The sequence below is a fragment of the Desmodus rotundus genome, chromosome 2 (assembly GCF_022682495.2).
Source record: "Desmodus rotundus isolate HL8 chromosome 2, HLdesRot8A.1, whole genome shotgun sequence".
NCBI classification, from domain to species: Eukaryota; Metazoa; Chordata; class Mammalia; order Chiroptera; family Phyllostomidae; genus Desmodus; species Desmodus rotundus.
In genome coordinates this window covers 25,279,870-25,298,123 of record NC_071388.1, presented here as the reverse complement: position 1 = coordinate 25,298,123, position 18,254 = coordinate 25,279,870, and the positions used below count along the sequence as shown (strand labels likewise).

At 42.3% G+C, this 18,254-nt stretch overlaps 1 protein-coding gene across 1 annotated transcript; it reads right to left on the bottom strand.

Moving 5' to 3' along the window:
• Window positions 1–8,218: 8,218 nt before the first annotated feature.
• Window positions 8,219–11,868, bottom strand: C2H3orf80 (chromosome 2 C3orf80 homolog). The gene has a single exon (XM_024560306.4). The coding sequence runs from the start codon at window positions 11,392–11,394 to the stop codon at window positions 10,672–10,674; it is 723 nt and encodes a 240-aa protein (XP_024416074.2). The 5' UTR covers window positions 11,395–11,868; the 3' UTR covers window positions 8,219–10,671.
• Window positions 11,869–18,254: the final 6,386 nt, after the last annotated feature.

Below are 18,254 nucleotides of genomic sequence, written 5' to 3'. Positions count from 1 at the left end.
GGCAAGAAATATTTTCCCCATTGTTCGCCTGATTTGAGAATGTTCAGGTACTAGAGACCCTGGAGTCTGAGTTTGTGAAAATCTTCTAAAATGATAAACCCATTTGACTAGCCTTTATTAAATATGTCCCAAAATTATTACTGCAAAAGCTTTTTAACATTAACAAAAGTACTTAGAAAGTCTTCCATGAGGTCATTTTTAGGAATGGTATATTACAGAATGGGAATATGCCAATGTATGGAAAAGTGATTACCTTTCTCACCTCCATGTTAATATATCTAGGTTTCTTTTATGAAAATGTTTCTGTCTTTTCAGCATATTCCTTTTCTGTTCTGGAATGTTGGAATATCCTTTTCTTCATCCAGATGCTGGGTACAGGGGAATATTCAATTTGTGAAATATGATTGAACAGTTTATTTATAAGTTGTACTTATAAGTTTATATATGTTTTCTACATTATGTTATATTTCAATGAAAAGTTTAAAAATAAAAATGGTTAAAGGGTAAATTTTTAAAATTTATTTTTACTTGACATACAATATTATATTAATGTCAGGTATACAGCATAAGATTCAACTTCTGTACGCCTTACCAGTGATCACCGTCTGAGCCTAGTAAATGTGTCACCGTACAGTCACCACGATGTTAGACTCTTCTCCGTAATGTACATTATATCCTGAGGGGTGAATTTCTATTTATTTTATTACACTTTGAAAGACAAAAATATATTATGAAATATATCTGTACTCTAACAACAGTTCTCTGATACCAGTTAGGTGTTCTACAGTTCAGTTCAACTCTGACATTGACTACCTGGACACAGTGTCAGGCCCCACAAGGTCAAGGAGGAGATCCCCAACTAGACTGCCTTTATTTTATCCCCAGCTGCAAGTGGAGACCCCAGGATACCCACACTGTTGTCCAACTTGGCTACAGATTTGGGATTTCCCATGACCCCTCTCTCTTCAGTTTTGATGATTCGGTGGAACAACTCTTGAACTCACTGAAATGCTGTCCTTGAAACTACAGTTTTATGATAAAGGACACAACTCAAGAAGAGTCAAATGGAAGAAATGCATAGGGCAGGGTCTAGGAGTAGGGAGGATTCAGAGCTTCTGTGGCCTCCCCTTGTGCAATCTGGGCATGTCATTCTCCCAAGCCTCAATGTCCCAAGTTTTTTATTTTTAAAATAATATCAGGGTTTCATTACATAGACATGCTTGATTGAAACCATTAGCCATGTGATTAAATTCAGTCTTCAGCCCCAGGCCTTCTCCTTGGAGGTCAGGTGGTTAGAGAATTGATCAGTCCCCATCCTGAAGCTACTTAGAGGTGCTGGAGTCACTTCATTAGCACAACAAAGACTCCCCTTGGTCTGAAAATTCCAGTGGTTTTGGAAGTTCTGCGCCAGGAGCCTGGGACAAAGACCAGACTTACTCTTTATTATATCACAATATCACTTCCCCAATCATACCCAAAGTGTTTTTTTTCTGTCTTACATTTTAAAAAACATCTATTGATCTGACTGGTGTGGCTCAGTGGGTTGAGGATCATCCCACAAACCTAAGGGGTCACCTGTGTGATTCCCTGTCAGGGCACATACCTGGGTTGCAGGCCAGGTCCTCCGTTGGGGGCATGTGAGAGGCAAGAGAGATTGATGTTTCTTTCACACATCAATGTTTCCATCTCTTTCTCCCTTCTCTCCCTCTCTAAAAATAAATAAAATTTTAAAAAACAAGACAAAACTCTATTATAGAAGATTCTTGGTTAACTCTTGGTAATTTTATGTATTTTGGGGGAACTTGCTGTAATTTAGTGCATTTGCATGTATGTATAAATCTTTTGTGTATCTCATAAACATATCAAATAGGGAAGATTGTTTATGCCTGGAACCTGGTCCTGTTACAGATTAATAATATTTCTAGGACACGATGATTCCCCCCAACGTTTCAGCACAGAGGGTATGGTATGCGGGAGGAAACATGAGTTATGATAAAAAATAAACAAGTTTTAAAGCAAACATTTTAGAAAATGGTTTACTACAGTAAACAATTACCATGAATATCAACTGAAAAATACCTTTAAATATCTGTCATTTTGTGCATATAGAAAATATATAACTTTCTGAAAATGACATGCTGAATAAATAATGTATAGATACATACCTCAAACTCATTTTCCTTGTAAATTCTTACCTTGAAAAAAGTCAGAATTTACAGTGTACACAGCATAAAAAGGTAATAGGTGGTAATAAAAATATATGGATTTTTATTTGTTCTGAAGACTTTACCTGTGGATTTTGTGACCTGCAGATAGGACTGTGGCAAAGTCACCTGTCAGGATTCCTTTAGACACCATCTCCAGAACCCAAAGCAAACTGGGGGTGATGAGGCAGTTCTGTGGAAGACCCATCTTTATCTTCCCTTGCACACAGCTCGCATAGCTTCAGTTCCTCCTCCCCAGTGGTAAATGGCTTCTGGACCAGGAAATGTGTGAGATTTTCACATTCTTATGTGGCCCCTGACAAAGTTGCTGTTCATTCTGCCTGCTTTCCTCTGAAGCTGCTCTTTCCCTACAACTTGACTTGAGCTGCCGGACCTCACTGCCTGGCCACTTGCAACCCAAGCTCATGTGCTCACTGTGCACTGTGCGTGGTTTTTAACTAGTGATTTCTAAAGTAGACCATTTCCAAACAATTTAGAGCAATTCAACTTTTCAGATGTTTCCAGATCAGGGGTGCCCCAACCCCTGGGGCCGTAGACCGGTACTGGTCCGTGGCCAGTTCAGAACGGGGCCACACGGCAGGAGGGGAGCTCCAGGAGAGGGAGCGAACCAGTCCCTGGTGCTGAAAAGGTTGCTGTTCTAGATGATCGAAAACCGTGTTCTAACACTCTGCTACTGCAAAGCAACGCTCTTACTTCATTTGAGGTAGGTACTCTCCCCATTTTAGAGATGAGAAAAGTAGGCTTAGAGAAGTTAAGCAACGTGCTTATAGTCATATAACTAGTAAATCTTGAGTGCAGAGATTTGCCCAGGCTGCTCAACTCTAAGCCAGTGTATCCTACTGGGTGAAGTCTTAACAAACAGTTGTGCTCCTCCACGGGGACACAGAACGTTAATGTAGGAAGCTGTTTTAGCCCTTGCTTCAATATTGGCTGGCACTGAGTGTTCAGTATAAAGTTAGACTCTATGATCTCACTTTTATGCTGAGCGTACAAAAACTATTCTGTTTCTTTTTTTAAAAAAATTGGACAAGATTTACCAGCTATTTTGAAGAACTGTGTTTTTTAATTCTTTTAATTAGTAAAGTCAGATCAGGAAGGAAGCACATTTGTTGCTTAAGGAATTGGCTGAATGGGAAAAAACCAAACCAAACCAACACCTGAGTTGTCTTTGTTGACCATTTCAGATTTATCAGTGAAACATTTCTGCATTCCCACAAATAATTTTTTTGAGTTATTAAAGATTCCTGGCCCAGATTCTGTAGTATTTTAATAATATTTCCTTAGAACAACAAACAACAAATAATAGCTACCTTATTTCACCTGTGAAAAAGTTGGAAGTGATGCCAATAGGATGCTACGTAGCTGCAGCCACAGCCCCGATGATAAGCCGTCCTGTGAGGTGGAACAGCACGCTGAGAGGTCCAGCGGTTAAGAGTACCTGCTCTGGAGTCAGGCAGGCTGGGTCTGCCTCCCGGGTCTTGCACTTATCGGCCACGTAACTGGGCACACTACTCCACCTCTCTGGGCCACACTTCTCTCATCTGTAAAATGGGATTAATAATCCTTAGCTCCTGCTGTTGTGAATTTTAAATGAGATAATGTATGTAAAATGCCTAGCACAACACCTGATTATGTAGGGATTCAATGATGTGCAGTCATTATTTTATAGTCATCATGATAACAAATGAAATGTCACCCCCACAGCTGCTACCAGGAATGTACCTACAGCTCTGCACATGGTTAGATTTTTTTATTTGGAAGAAAGGCTAACATGTAAAATTGGTACCAAATTTTAAATCAGAGTATGCTAGATATATTTAACATAACATGCTAGAAATGATGAAATAATAATAAAGAACTGACAGAACTCAAATGCAGTATTATAACGACATTTTTAGTAACAAATAGATTACAGATATTTATTAAAATAAAATTAGGTGTCCACAAAAAGCTTAGGGGCACTCCACAGCAGAGACTCTCATACTCCTTGAGAGATTTCTGAAAACACCTGGAGGAAAAGCAGAACCTGTGGAAGACTTGGCAGGTACCAGAGAGTTCCCCACAAATACTGAAAGAAACAGAAACAAATGTGATTATTTCCACAGGAAGCTTAGAAGCATGCAAAGCACAAAGCAGAGCCAACAAAAACTCTTAAGAACCCTCAAAGGCGAGCTGAGGATACCTAAAATAAAACCAGAAGCCACGGAAGACCTGGCAGCTATCAGAGGGCTCCTGTAAACACCGAAAGAACCAGGGGAACAAACATACGACGATGGTGTCGATGGAAAGCTTAGGAGCACTTGAAAGCAGAATCCAGAACACGCAGAAAATCTTAGAATACTCAGGGGACTGCTGGGGATAACTGAAGAAAATGCAGACTCTGTGGAGGGAGATCAGACAAGCTGCAGAGAGCTTATAGAAACACCAACGCAAGCAATCCAGCTAGAGAACAAAAGCAACCAGAACTCCTTATCTCCCGAGTGGAAATGTAGAAAAGATGGAAACCTCACAGGTATCAAGAGATTATTTAGGACACAAGGAAAAGGCAGAGCCAGTGCAAGACCCAGCAGCAAACTGTGGACCCAGAAGATAACACAATGGACAAGAAACCTGCAACAGCTCCCGGGGAGAATTGTGCATCAGCCAAATTGACAGTTAATCACGAAACTTCTGAGAGCTCATGTGGAAAAGACTGAACCCACAGAAGGCCCAACAGGCACCCACAGACAAAACACTTAAAGAAAATGGAAGTCAAATAGAAGACTTTACAGGTACCAAGAACCTCATGACAAACCCAAAGGAGAGAGGTGACTCAACAGAAAGCCCTACAGGTACGATGAAACGTAAGAAAATGCCTAAGGTAAATCCAGGAGAAGATCTGAGAGACATTACAATTACTTACGGCAATTCCAAATTCTGAAAACTTACTTATGGGAAACCCTTAGTAAGGATTCAGATGTATCAGAAATTATAAGAAAAATCCAAAATATCTGTTAAGAATATGAAAAATACTATTTGAGAAAAAGTTACAGAAAAATACTAGAACACACACAGTGTACCCATTTTTCAATCACAAAAATGTAGAAGGCCATACAAAACTTTTTTTTTAATACCAAAAGAAAACCTGAAGCCAACAGTTGTCAATACTTTATTGAAACCATCAAGAAAAAAGAAAAATGCGATCGAAGACTTCTTGGAACCCACTTATGGCAGAATACAAAAAAAAAAAAGAGAGAGAGACAGTATTTGGAAGTTGACTGTAGTGGATTTGAAGACATGTTTGATTCAATGAGCGAGATTAAGTATGGGCCAGGAAATCTCAGTCAAGAACATGTCTCTTGTAATCCTTGTGAATATGAATCCAAAGCAAATGCCTCTGAAACTGAAGACATGTAGCCAAAGAACATTTAAGTATCTAAACATTTGCCTAGTCAAACAGATAATGTGCAAACAGAGATGAAGGTAAAAGAAATATGAGCTTAATTTTCAAGAAAAGCTGACTCAGGGAGTGCACCTACATCCCAGACACAGATATAGAACTGACAAAGAACTAGAGTCTCAGTTGCTTACATCAACAGAAAAGATTCATATAAAGAAATATGAAAAGAATACAGTGTAGAGCTTCCAACAACAACAACAAAAACCTTGAAAGCAAGAACTGTGAAACAAAAGACAAAAACTCTTACATCAGGGGAAAAAGTAAAACTGGTACAAATCTACAGGAATCTTACAGCTTGGCTGGTTCAACAGGAGTTCCGCACATGGAGAAAGGTAACAAACTAATGAAGAGTTTGCAAGAAAAAATGTTAAATCTACAACCAAAGCGAAGATAAGTTTAAGACCCAGGAAAATACAATTAATTTTTATCTGTTAATATCTTTGGTCAACGCAGAAGAGGAAATTCACACAAACCAATATAAAATAGCAGTAAACCCAGAAGTTTCTAATTCTTTGTCTGATAGGACAAATATAGCCAACAAAGAAGAAGAAAAAAATGTTTTCAGTTCCTCAGATAAAATCTTAAACAATACAGTGGGGAAGTCTTCAAGATCATCTAGAACTAGGAATTAAAGAAATGTAAAGTTGAAGGTATCTTCTAGTCTACCCAGTCCACAGAGATACCACATGCAGAGGAAGCAGAAGAGGGGCCCAAGCAGAAAATCAGTAAGAATGTAAAATTGGAAGCCTACAGAAGTCAGATGCAAGCAGAAAACAAAGGAAACACCTTGGAAAACACTTTTACCAAAAGAAGAAACTTTGCGTAAAAGGCGAGCCAAAACCACAGTGATATTAAATCATACCAAAGAGTAACTTGGAGTTCTAAGAGAGGTGTTTTGGAGGAGTTGAAGGGGAAAAAAGTGATGATACTTAGTTTGACGGCAAGCATAAATGTCCTCGCAGGGGTGTCCCACCTTTTGGCGTCTCTGGCCACACTGGAAGAAGAAGAGTTGTCTTGGGCCACACTTTAAATACACAAACTCTAACGAAGACTGATGAGCAAAAAAAAAAGGTTTTAGGTAAATGTATGATTTTGTGTTGGGCTGCATTCATAGCCATCCTGGGCCACACGCAGCCCACAGGCCGCGGGTTGGACACCCTTGCTTACAGTATAATTTTTGCCATAAAATTAAAAGTGAATTCTGTAAGTAAAATAAAAAAACTGGTTCTATGGCTAAAGTATACTCAAAGTATTGGTTTCATTTGACATTTGATTATTTTATGGACAAAATACAAAATATTAAGACATCCTTTCCAGCCCAACAGAAGAAAGAATGTCTTAAATTTTTTTGGAATTAGCTCATTGCCAATTCATTCTTTGGTTGACAAAATACCTTCCCTTAACCCATCAGTTACTAGTCTTTTGCTGATGGATGAAAGGAGAATGAAAAAGTAAGTTGTAAACCAGTGAGGTCAGACATAAACTTGCCAAATACACTATTGCTGATTGGTTGTCTGCAGCTTACACTTGGAGAGATGGTTAGTGCTGGGTTGTGCAAAATGAAACTACTCATTCCTGTTTCTCTCAATCTGGAAATCCACATTAATTATGATTCATGAGATTTTTACACAAGTCAGTGAAGACTATTGTATAAATCTGAACACCATACTCACATTTATATCAGTTTCAGCTCTGAATTGTTTCTTTTATTAATTCCACTTGAGAGAAACTATATACATTTAGGGCATTAAAGTACTTAGCATATTGCCTTTTAAACTGTTGAGGCCATTTCCTTAATATTCCCCTTGGCCTTTACAATTGAATCTTGTTTTCCTTACATAGTATAGTACACCTCCTCCCTTTGGCATAATTGCCAAAGAATGCCATTTTCCATGGTTGAAGCAGAGGCAATTAATGGCTTCTTAAAACTATCCTATCAGGAAAACATTTCCCCCTTGGTTATGATATTGCATGCCAGTAACAAATTGCTTTTAAGCAACTGATGTATGTGTGTGTGTGTGTGTGTGTGTATATATATATATATATATATAGAGAGAGAGAGAGAGAGAGAGAGATTTATATATATATGATTTAGAATATCAATCATGTTTTCCCACATTACAGATGGATTCTTACCATATCCAGGGCCATTTCCTTTCTCACAAGAAGTCAATGAAAATACAATGTGCTTGAAATGTTTTAGTCTGTGAATGACTTTGACAATTGAAAAGCAGAAGCAAAGGCTTGGTTAGTATGAAGAAACTGGCATTCTCAGGTGGGTTTGGTTAAGATGTGTACCTATGTAACAAACAGCCTTCCAAAAATCACCAGTCATAGACTATCTACCTATCTATCCTCCACAGTATAATGTGTGTGTATGTAGAGAATACATACTATTTTCTACATTAACAACTATTTTCTCCATTTCTATTTTCTACTAGTTCTATGTAATAAATAACTACAGGTGAAATCTGTAAAACTGAACACCAAGATATGGGCCTTACGGCTTTAAAATGTTTCTATCCAGGTATTCGAGCACTGTGAACACATGCATTCTGTGTATTAACATATGTATATTGCATGACATATTGGTAATATACTAATAAAACTAGTTGAGATTTTTCTCCCTACAAAATTATGCCTGAACAAGTCTGAAAAATCAACGAACTGAATGAAAAAAACAAAGCAATCATATTCATTTTTATTCAACTGAGAGAAGTGAATAAAAGCTTGTGTGATGTATGGGGGGGATATAAAACTTGTAATTTTAAAACTCAGGTGTTACATTATAGACATTCTGAATTTTTTAGGGAAACATTCCATAGTTCATATAGGAAAACATACATGGTCCATATAATAAGTGAAGTTTTACAAGATTTTGTTGTAAAGTTCAGATGTTATTATCAACAACACATAGGATATACTTTTATATGCTGGTACTTGAATATTTATGTTGACGTTTCAGATATGGGTCAATTTTAAAGTGTCTAAAATAGTGTACTCAAAGGATAAATCATTTAAAAGTATATGACAACTTTCCAGTTTGAATGGTGGGTAGTACTGAGTCACATGTAGCTAAAATTAACAGTGTTTGAGAAACATAAATATATGTGATTATTCAATATAATATTTCCTTAAATCATGTATCATTCTCAATCGATATAGAGTCAACTCCTGATGCTTTTCCCAATTCACAGCCAATTGCTTTTAAATGACAAAGATACACATTTCATATTTTAATACACTACCATATAGTCACACATCTGATACAATTTGCACAGAGAAAGATTTTAATGTTTTTCTGTTTTAATACACTTCAAATGGTATTAAGGACAGGGTCATGAGCTTTTAGAATTTTAGAGTAAACATCTTTTTCTATTACAATCAAGGCATTTGAAGACTTGTTAGAACTATCGGACTTTCTCAACCAGCTTTTAAAAACGTAAAGCAACCAAATCATTTTCTTCTAAAACAAGTCAGGTATTTTAAGATTTCTCAGGATTGTCGGACTTGTTCGATCCTAAGAATATTTGGATACACGTGTGAGGTCCGTGTACAATATGTGATCTTTCTTAATGTTCATACTCATCCTCCTTCAAGCAGAGAAACCTCTTTTGCTTTCCTTCTTTTCCTTTCATGATAATCATAAACTGTAATAATTACATAGTATACCAACTGTATACAGTGTATAGACAATATGCATTGTACATGAACATAATGCATTGTAATATCTTACCATTTGCTTAAAGGACATTTCATAGAATGGCAGAACTGATACAATGACACTTTTTTCTTAGGACAGGTTGATGAACTCCTTTTGTAGTATATTACTGCACAATTATGGCTTTAAACAAAAGTTACAAGTCGCAAGTTCTTATGTTTTGTATCATGGGAGTGTATTCCAACTGAAAAATGGAGGCAAAGTGCATGGCATCATGCTTCATGTTATGGCATATATGCATCGATCACTTTTACATATAACTGTGGTAAATGATACAATTAAGACTTAGACGACATAATGTATAGTTATTATAAAAAGATATATTATGTCACAGTACTAAAAATAAAATTTATTCTTCTCAAATAGTGAAAATAAGATATCCTTCATGTTTAGTCACATGTTTTCTCGTTCGATCACGCCTCTTTTTCCCCCATTGTAAATGAAATAATGTCCAATACTTTATTAAACAATAATGACAGTGTGGGCAATTTCCGAGCCATTAAGGCATACAAAGGATGGTAAGACAACAATCTTGTCATTAATTGCAGAAATACCCTCCTGATACGTTCAATACATGGTAAAAATATAAAAATAAAAGACAAATATAGATATCTCCTCGGTTATTGAAAAATCAAAAGTCCAGCTGTACCTTATTACGAACACGGTCTTGGATAAACGTAATTCCTGTATCTTGAATAGGTACAGCAGCTACCAGGACGTGACGAGCATCGCCCACCAAACTGGGAGCCATCGGCTGTAGCAAATATGCTCGGCCAGGGAGGCGTGGAAGGGTTCGGGGAGTGCTGCTCAGGGGAGGCGTTTGCTCGGACCTACGTGCTGCTTTCCCAGCCCGGAGCGCAGCAGTCTGCAGTCGCCGCCCACCCCTACTGCGCCCCTTCCCCGTCATCCCCAGTGGGCACTGCCCTTCTCCCCACGCATTGACGGGCTCGCGTGTTCTCTCTGATCCGGGAAGCAGGCACTTACGAGTGAACACAATCTGAGGGCGAGGACCGTCCTTCTAAGCTGCGCTCCGGGCTCGTCCGCTGCCGCCCTGCCGCGCGTGCCTAACGTTTCCTTGAACCGAGTGAAACGCAGGGAAACTTAAGGTCGCGGGGGCAGGGGGAAGCCGGACCCCAACCCAGGCACGGGGCGATTGGGCGGTTAGGTTGAGGCGGCAGGCGACGTCTCGGGCAGTTGTTGGCGGCCACGGCCATCCTGGACGTTGCGGCCCACCTGCAGTCCCCAGCCCAGTTTTGTCCGCGCGGTCCTCGAGCGGTCCCGGGCGCTCAGATGAGCGGGAAGCGGCCTTCGCCGCCGTCGGGCTCCCCGGAGCCGCCCCCTCGAGGGCGGCCCAGCACTGACACGGGTAGCACGACCTCCCCGGGGCTGAGCTGCTGCAGCCGCATGGACTCCTCGTAGGTTGGCAGGTACTTGACCTCCTCGTAGCTGGGCAGTTGCAGGAAGGCCGGCGAGACTAACCGTAGCTCGTGCTCAGAGGCGACCGAGAACCCGCCGCCTCCCCGGCCCCGGCGACCACTGCCACTGTCCAGGAGCGAGTCCTGAGAGCCGGCGGCCGCCTCGTCCCGCAGTAGCGCGGGCGAGTCGTCGTCGTCGTCGGGCGGCCCCGCGGCTCCCGGCGTTCCGGCGTCCCCAGGCGCCCCCGGCCGCGCTTGCCCGCGCGGGTACCTGCGGGGGCTGGGGCAGATGATGCGCTGCAGGAAGTAGCCGATGGCGAAGAGTACGAGCAGGATGAGCAGACCCGACAGCTTGCGCACGAACCAGCCCACGTTGTCGAGAAAGGCGTGCAGCGGCAGCTTGCAGCAGCGCACCGCCGTGGCGTTGGCCGCGTCGCAGCAGCGCTCTCGCTCGCCGCACGCCAGCTCCGCGCAGCCCCCGCCGCCCCGCGAGGGCGCCACCAACGCCAGCGCCAGCAGCAGCAACAGCGGCAGCAGTGGTGGCGGGGCCGGCGCCACCGACAAGCCCTCCGCCGTGACCCCAGTTCCCCACATGGCCGGCGCTAAGGTCCGGGGCTGGGGATTGGGGGATCCGTCTGTCCGCGTATCCGTCGGCCCCTCCCTGGGCGCTCCGCTCGGGTCCCACGCGCCGCCTCCCGCGCCTCTGCTACCTGCGGCCGGAGCTGTCCTCACTTGGCCACGCTCGGGCGGAAGGAGGAGCCGGAGGCGCGCGGAGGCTGCGGGAGGCGGCCTCTCCTTGCAGCCGGAGCAGCTTCCTGAGCTTCTGACCTTAACCCCGCTCTCCCGGCGGCCAGGGCCCGGCGCGGGCCGTCCGGAGCCGCCCAAGATGGCACGGGCAGCCTGCGCGGGGCTGCCGCGGGCATGTTGGCCCCGGCCCGCTGCGCTCTTCCAAGCCTTTCTTGTCACCCTGCGGGCCAGGAACGGTTAACGCTCCGCGCTCAGCCTCGGAGCACCCAGATCTTGATTAATTCAGCCGTCGCTTTCTGCTCCTCCAGACGGGCGGGCGGGGGCTCTTTCTGGCGTAGGTGTCTCAGTTTTAAGTGATTGGATTTCCCCAGGAATGTTATTTAAATTGACTCGCGCCTGGGATTCGCTTACCCATCCTTTTTGTTATCTTTCTTATTAAAAATGGATGATGGCCATTAATGACTAGCGCAGCCCCGCAGCCTTCCCAGAGCTTGAGGGGAGTGCGGTGGGGCGGGGGCGGGGGTCTGTACCTCTGGATGGTTCTGCTTTCAGGCGGATCCAAGGGGCTGGGAAGTTGGCACCCCCAGGAGACCTTCTGGACTGATAAGAGAATTCCCCGCAGAGGCTCAGGTCACAGGTACCACAGAAGTATTCCCAGAGGTGTAGGGGAGTCCTCTGTCAAGGTGACCCTAGTTGACCAAGGAGAGGAGATTTGGGCGCATATTTCCCCAGCGGCTCAACTGACAATCCCACCCCACCGCACACCGGAGGCAACACAGCAGGGATTTGGCCCGGGATAGAAGGAGACCTCTTTTCCCGCGTGAATAACACATCAGTGAAATGTCAAAGGGGAGTTGTTAAGTGGTTGGAAAGGTTCCTGACCATTGATCTGCGTCTGAGGGGTCTTTTTCAAGGTTATTCTTATTTGCAAAGTTTGCCTTTAAAGGGAGTCTGTCCTCCCACTGAGCACGTGGGGCATAGTACCTTTCCTTGAAGTCTCCACTACCTGGGGAAGCTCCTTAGTGCCCAAGGAAGGAATGACAGTTACCCGGCTCCCTGACCCACAGGCACATCTCCTGGGTGGTGGCCTTAAGCAGCCCCTTAGAGCCACGCCATGGAGAAGCCAGAAGCTTACACTGTTATTCAGGCAGTCTGAGACAATCTTTTTAGGATTAGAATTTATTCTTTCCCCCATACCCCTTAAGCACTAGGTCCCCTACAGAGAAACCAAATGGGAAATTCCACAGTCACTGAGAGAAAAAAGTAAAAAAGCAAAGGAAAAATATAGGCACAAGATTCAACTGTAGGTCAGATAAAAGCAAAGATTTCTCTTAGAGTAAATCACACTGTATCTCTCTAATAGTCTTAAGGATCAAGGTTAGGGGTGGTGGTTTGATTTAGACAGATCATTGCCTCACCTAAATGAAAACATTTAAAATATTTCTGCTGCTGGGAACCTTACTTTGCCTCACACCCCAAAACAATCCATTCTCTTCATGGAGAAGCTCCTAAGTGTCTCAGACAAGATATTGTGCTGACTTCATGTGGAGCTCGACCAATGAGCACAGGTCCTCCCTCATTGTGGGGACCTGTGCTCATTGGTCCTTGAGCCAATTGGTCCTTGAGACCCCAAAGCCACATTTCTGTGCCATGGTCTATTTCTCCATAGAGAGGCTTGAAACTTACTGTGTAATGCCTGATTAACAAGAGGTTTCAAATTGTATTAAGATAACAGGATGGAAGTGATTCATTTCAAAACAATGAAAATTATGTTATTTTTTTCATTTACTCATTCTTTTGCTAAATTTACACTGAACATTTTCTATTGAAGGAACTCTGCTTCCTTCAATGATTTTTTTCTCCCTAACATGGAGTAAACCCAGCTTTGCTCTCCCAGGTGCTACTAAATGGAGTCAAGGAGGGATTTCACAGGGAAGAACAAACGGCACTTTTCTCTCTGATCCTGATTTGTTCTTTCTTTCACAAAGGAAAAATAAAATTAATGAGTTTCAAACAATCCCAAGGATGAATGCGGTTCACAGCCTGAGATTGGCTTTAAGTACAAAGCTGAAAATATATAAAGACCTCGTTGGACCTTCATTATCTGAGCCGTTCGGATTTCTGCTAGTAGTAGTAGGAGCAATGGCGAAATAAAGGGGGAGTTGTAGGGTGGGTGATACAGAGGAGAAAGTGCCCTACTTATTGTTATTTTGAAATTACTAAACAGCATTTAAATTGTTTAATTTCTGTCTGTCTTTAAGGATTAGAATTTGTGGGATGTTAGGACATGGGACATAGATAAGACATAGATCTTATATAAAATAAAACCTTGGCAGAGTTATATGAAAACAGAGAAAAGGATGTGGTCTTCAAAATTAGTATGGAATGGATTTTTATTTGATTTTTTTCTTTCCAAATTGATAGCCCCAAAGCATCATCCATTAAAGGCCCGCTACAGAAAGTGGCGCCTCTTTATTTCTTCTCTGATCTCTCAGTCTCACTTAATTCATTTTTATTTGCAGTGTAACTTATTGTGTATAATCTTTTGAAGGAAGGAAAAGAAACCTTATAGGTTTAAAAGCCCCGGAAAAGACATGATCTTCATTACTCAGCATTCTTATTCTTTGTATTTGCTTCACACACAAATGGGGTGCACTTAGCTCCCAGAAAGTCACAAAGTCAAGCTATTTAGTGAAGAAGATGGAATTTAATTATATGTTGCATAGAATAATTGAAAGATAAGGAAGATCACAAGATAACCTTATTTTAAAAAATTGGCAACAAATAGTGCTTAAATATGTGTGTACGAGAGAAAAAACAGATGGAAGGGAGATGGGGACTGACTTATCCAAAAAACGTGGTGTCTTGGAGTATAGCTCAATAAAAACTAGAAACATTAACTGTTTTATCTTGCTGCAGAGCTTGAATAATATTTTTTGAAAATTTTATCTTCCTCACATATTTACACTCATATGAGTGAATGCCCAATTAGTCACACTTCTCAACTTTTTAGAACAGGAGAAAGTAAACCGAACGTAACAAAACTGTGCTTCTGGGAGCTCATGCTTGGAAAAGACCTGGCAGCCCCATCATGCAACGTTCTGTTGTATCACATGGTACCTGGGCCAGAGAGAGCTCCTCTCTGCAGTCCCCCGACTGTGAGCTCGTGCCTTCAAGACGGGGAAGCATAGCTCTGCCCTTTGCATGTCCCTTCTTCAAAATGTCTAAACATGGGCAGTTGGGACCTTGTAAACAAAGCAGCCAGTCCCTAAGAACCCCTTATCTGGGGTGGGCGGCATATTCCCTACCACTAACTTGGTGTTAAAATTGATTTATTAACCTCCTCATTTTATGGTTTCCTTTCATTTGCAATATATCCTCCCTGAGCAACAGCAAATTAAGGGTTTTATTGCAAATAGCATATATTTCCATAAATGTGCCCACCTAGACATGATTTGTGATCTGAAATCATCTGTTTTAAAAGTTCTTTTCAGATTGTGTTCCTTTCCTCACTCATTTAATAAATATTTAATGAGGGCCCATGATGAACATTCTGCTCTCTTCGGGGGATGCTATGAAACCAAACCGTTCCCTGTCCTTAGAGGGCTTATTGGGGGCGGGGAGAGAGAAAAATGGACACTAATCAGTCATATTAATGAATCACTAATTCCAAACAATGATTATAAAGCAGAAGCGCAGGGCCCTCCGAGTTTTAACACTCGGTGAGATGGGGGTGTCAGCTGGAAAGAACCCCCCTAAGAAAGTGCTGTGTAAGAAAGGACAAGGTGAAGAGGAACATTCCAGGCAGGGGAAACTTCATGGAGACAAGTCCCTGAGGTAGGAAGACCCTTCACATGTCATCTCTTATGTTTGGGGCAAAACCTGTGTAATTGCTATCTCAACAGTTGGGACTCTGTGCTAGGTTAGCTTTAGGTAGAGTCAAGCCACGCCTGCTGTTGCTCAATTTTAAACCAAACCTGGTTCACTGCAGGGGTCTGTCACAGATGGTGCGTTATGGTTACTTCTGCAGTCCTGCTGAATTTCCCCTTGGAGACCAGGGATGTTTCAGGAGGTTTCCTGTTCCTTCCCCCTGCACACCCCTGACTTGGAGTGGAGTTCGGATTTCCTTTCAACACTGTGAGCTGGCAGCTTGCTGACCAAAGGCTTCTTTAAGCCAAATGCGTGAACTAGAGAAAAGTCGAAGTGAGATGATGGTTTGTGTCTTTTGTTCAAATTAGCCACAAAAGGAAACAGAGCTCCTCCTCCCATGCTTGGAGTTAAAACAAAAGGTTGAGTACTTTCGGGCTCCCACGAAAATAATATTTACATTTGCATTTGGACTTATAGCTTTTCACGACACTTATACATGCCTTGTTTTGTTTTCTCCTTACTACATTCCTGTGAGATGAACTGAAGTTATTATTATTCTTTTCTCCAGTGGGAAAGTGGTTAAAACACCCAAATCACGGAGCAAATTGGTGGCAGTGCTGAAACTGGAGTCCGGCCAAAGATTGTGCACCCGAGTCTAGTTAGGAAAGGCAGGCACGCACCGCACTGGCTCGCCGACTGGGGCTGGGCCCAAGGGATCCCTGGGAGGGCGGCACTTGTCTTCCTTCTGACAACTTCTGATGCATTAAGAGGCCAATTATAAGTCAAATGTCTGAGAGTCAGGCTGGACTCTATTCTAGACCATGCATATGAGATTTTTCTGAGGAAATAAAGCTTATATTACTGTCACTTTGTGGCCACTTTCAGTAACCCATTAGTAATGGTTTATGTAATAACGTGACAGGCCAACTATTTTTATATGCATTTCTGCAAACAAAAAATGAATTTTCCTCCGTCATTACATTACATTCTTTACACATGAACTAAGCCATCTAATCTAATGCTGACCAATACACTAATGGTACATGCTTGGGAAAATAAGGATGTAGTGGGTTCTGAAACACAGAGTGAATGTACAATATTATTTATCGGTGACTTGGCCTCCTATATTTGTGTTGTTTGTAACAACTTATCAGTTAATTTTTCATGGCAAACTTTCTCTTTACTTCTGCAGGTATGAAAATAAAATCATATATATTATGAGACATATTTCGTGAGGCCAAGAAGATCTGAAATTAGAATTCCAGTTATATCAGTTGAGTGATTGTTTTCCCCTCACTCATGCTTTTTAAATGGTCAGATTGTTGAAGTTAGAATGTATTTGTCACTAGGCTGTTGTACCAGCCAAATGCTCCCATTGGCAGAAAAATCATATAGCATGAAATTATTCCATAAGATAAAATAATTGTATAAGGTGAAACATTTTTATGCTCCATTATTTTAACTTGAAACTGGTAAGGGACTCTTTCCCTCCCTTTCATTACAAAGAAAAATTGATTGTTAATACCCTCGGAATATTCTCTGTGAACCTAGATGGAGTGTGAGCTGCCTGTTCTTGCCCAGAGTCTGGCCCATGACTTTATAGTTACAGGTCAGCAGTGACTCTAAGCCAATAATCCCTGGGCCCCTGCAGCATCCTACTGTTAACATTTAATGACATGGAATAACTGTCTTCTAAGACACTTGCCTTAAAAGATTGTGAATATAGCCCAAATGTCCAAAATTTCCCTTAACAATTTTCATTGTAGATTTATCCAACTATGAAATTTAAAAGGGCCTTTTGGATATAATCTTAATCTCCCTTTTCATCTTCATTTTCCACTCCTTTCCTTTCTGCACCCTTTACTCCATCCAATAAAGGACTGCCTGACACTGCTACCAACCGCCCTGCTTCAGGGACGTTGTCCCTTCCCTTCCATCTTTGTAGGTCAAAACCACATAAGACAACTCCAATGTCACCCTCCTTCCAAAATCTTATGTTCTGCATCCCCAAGTCCACCTTCCCAGATAGAAGTCATCTCTTTCTCCCTTCTCGGAATGCCTGTAACACCGCCCATTTGTGGCAATTCTCATTTTCTACCTCATATTTCAGCTGGTTATACATATGTCTTAATCTTAGGGTTTCTAGAAATCAGCTCAGGGCGGTAGGCTTTTTGTCTGTGCCTCTGTAGGACCGTGGTTCTCTATCCTTCTCTGTCCTGGCACCGTTTTGACTACTTTGGGAGGCTCACCTGAAGGGTTACCCTGGACCCACGTTACATCCCCACCCACAGCTGTGTCGTTGTTTGAATGCAGCTCCTCCCAGCCTGCCTGTGTTCTATTAGAAATTCATGGGGCAGAGTTCTCCAGTGTGCCTGTCAGCGTGCCATCTCTCTGTAGTCCCGGTTCGCTGTTGGTCACGCTGCGTACCTCCTGCAGCAAGGAATATCCTGCTGCACGTGAGTCACAGGACCCACTCCGTTCACCGTCCATGGGCCAGGCCTCACCACACAGGCGAGGGGCTCAGCCGGGACACTGATCAGAGTTGGGAGCGCACCATGGAGAGCTCACAGCACTCCGGCCTGCCACGGCCACACCGTGCGGGAGCCTCTGCCCCGGCAAGTTGTACGTAAGTGCTGTACGCGTCTTTATGGAACCAACTTACCTAAGTTTAGAAATCTGTTTATATTTTCAACATGTACTCTTCTCTTGAGTAAAAATTCCATGGTTTTCCAACCTCAGAATGAGGCATTTTATCTATACTTTTTTTTTTCCAAGCCAAAAGGGGACTCCCCCCTTGTTACAGTGACCAAGGATTTAGAGAACAAGCCTTTATTTAG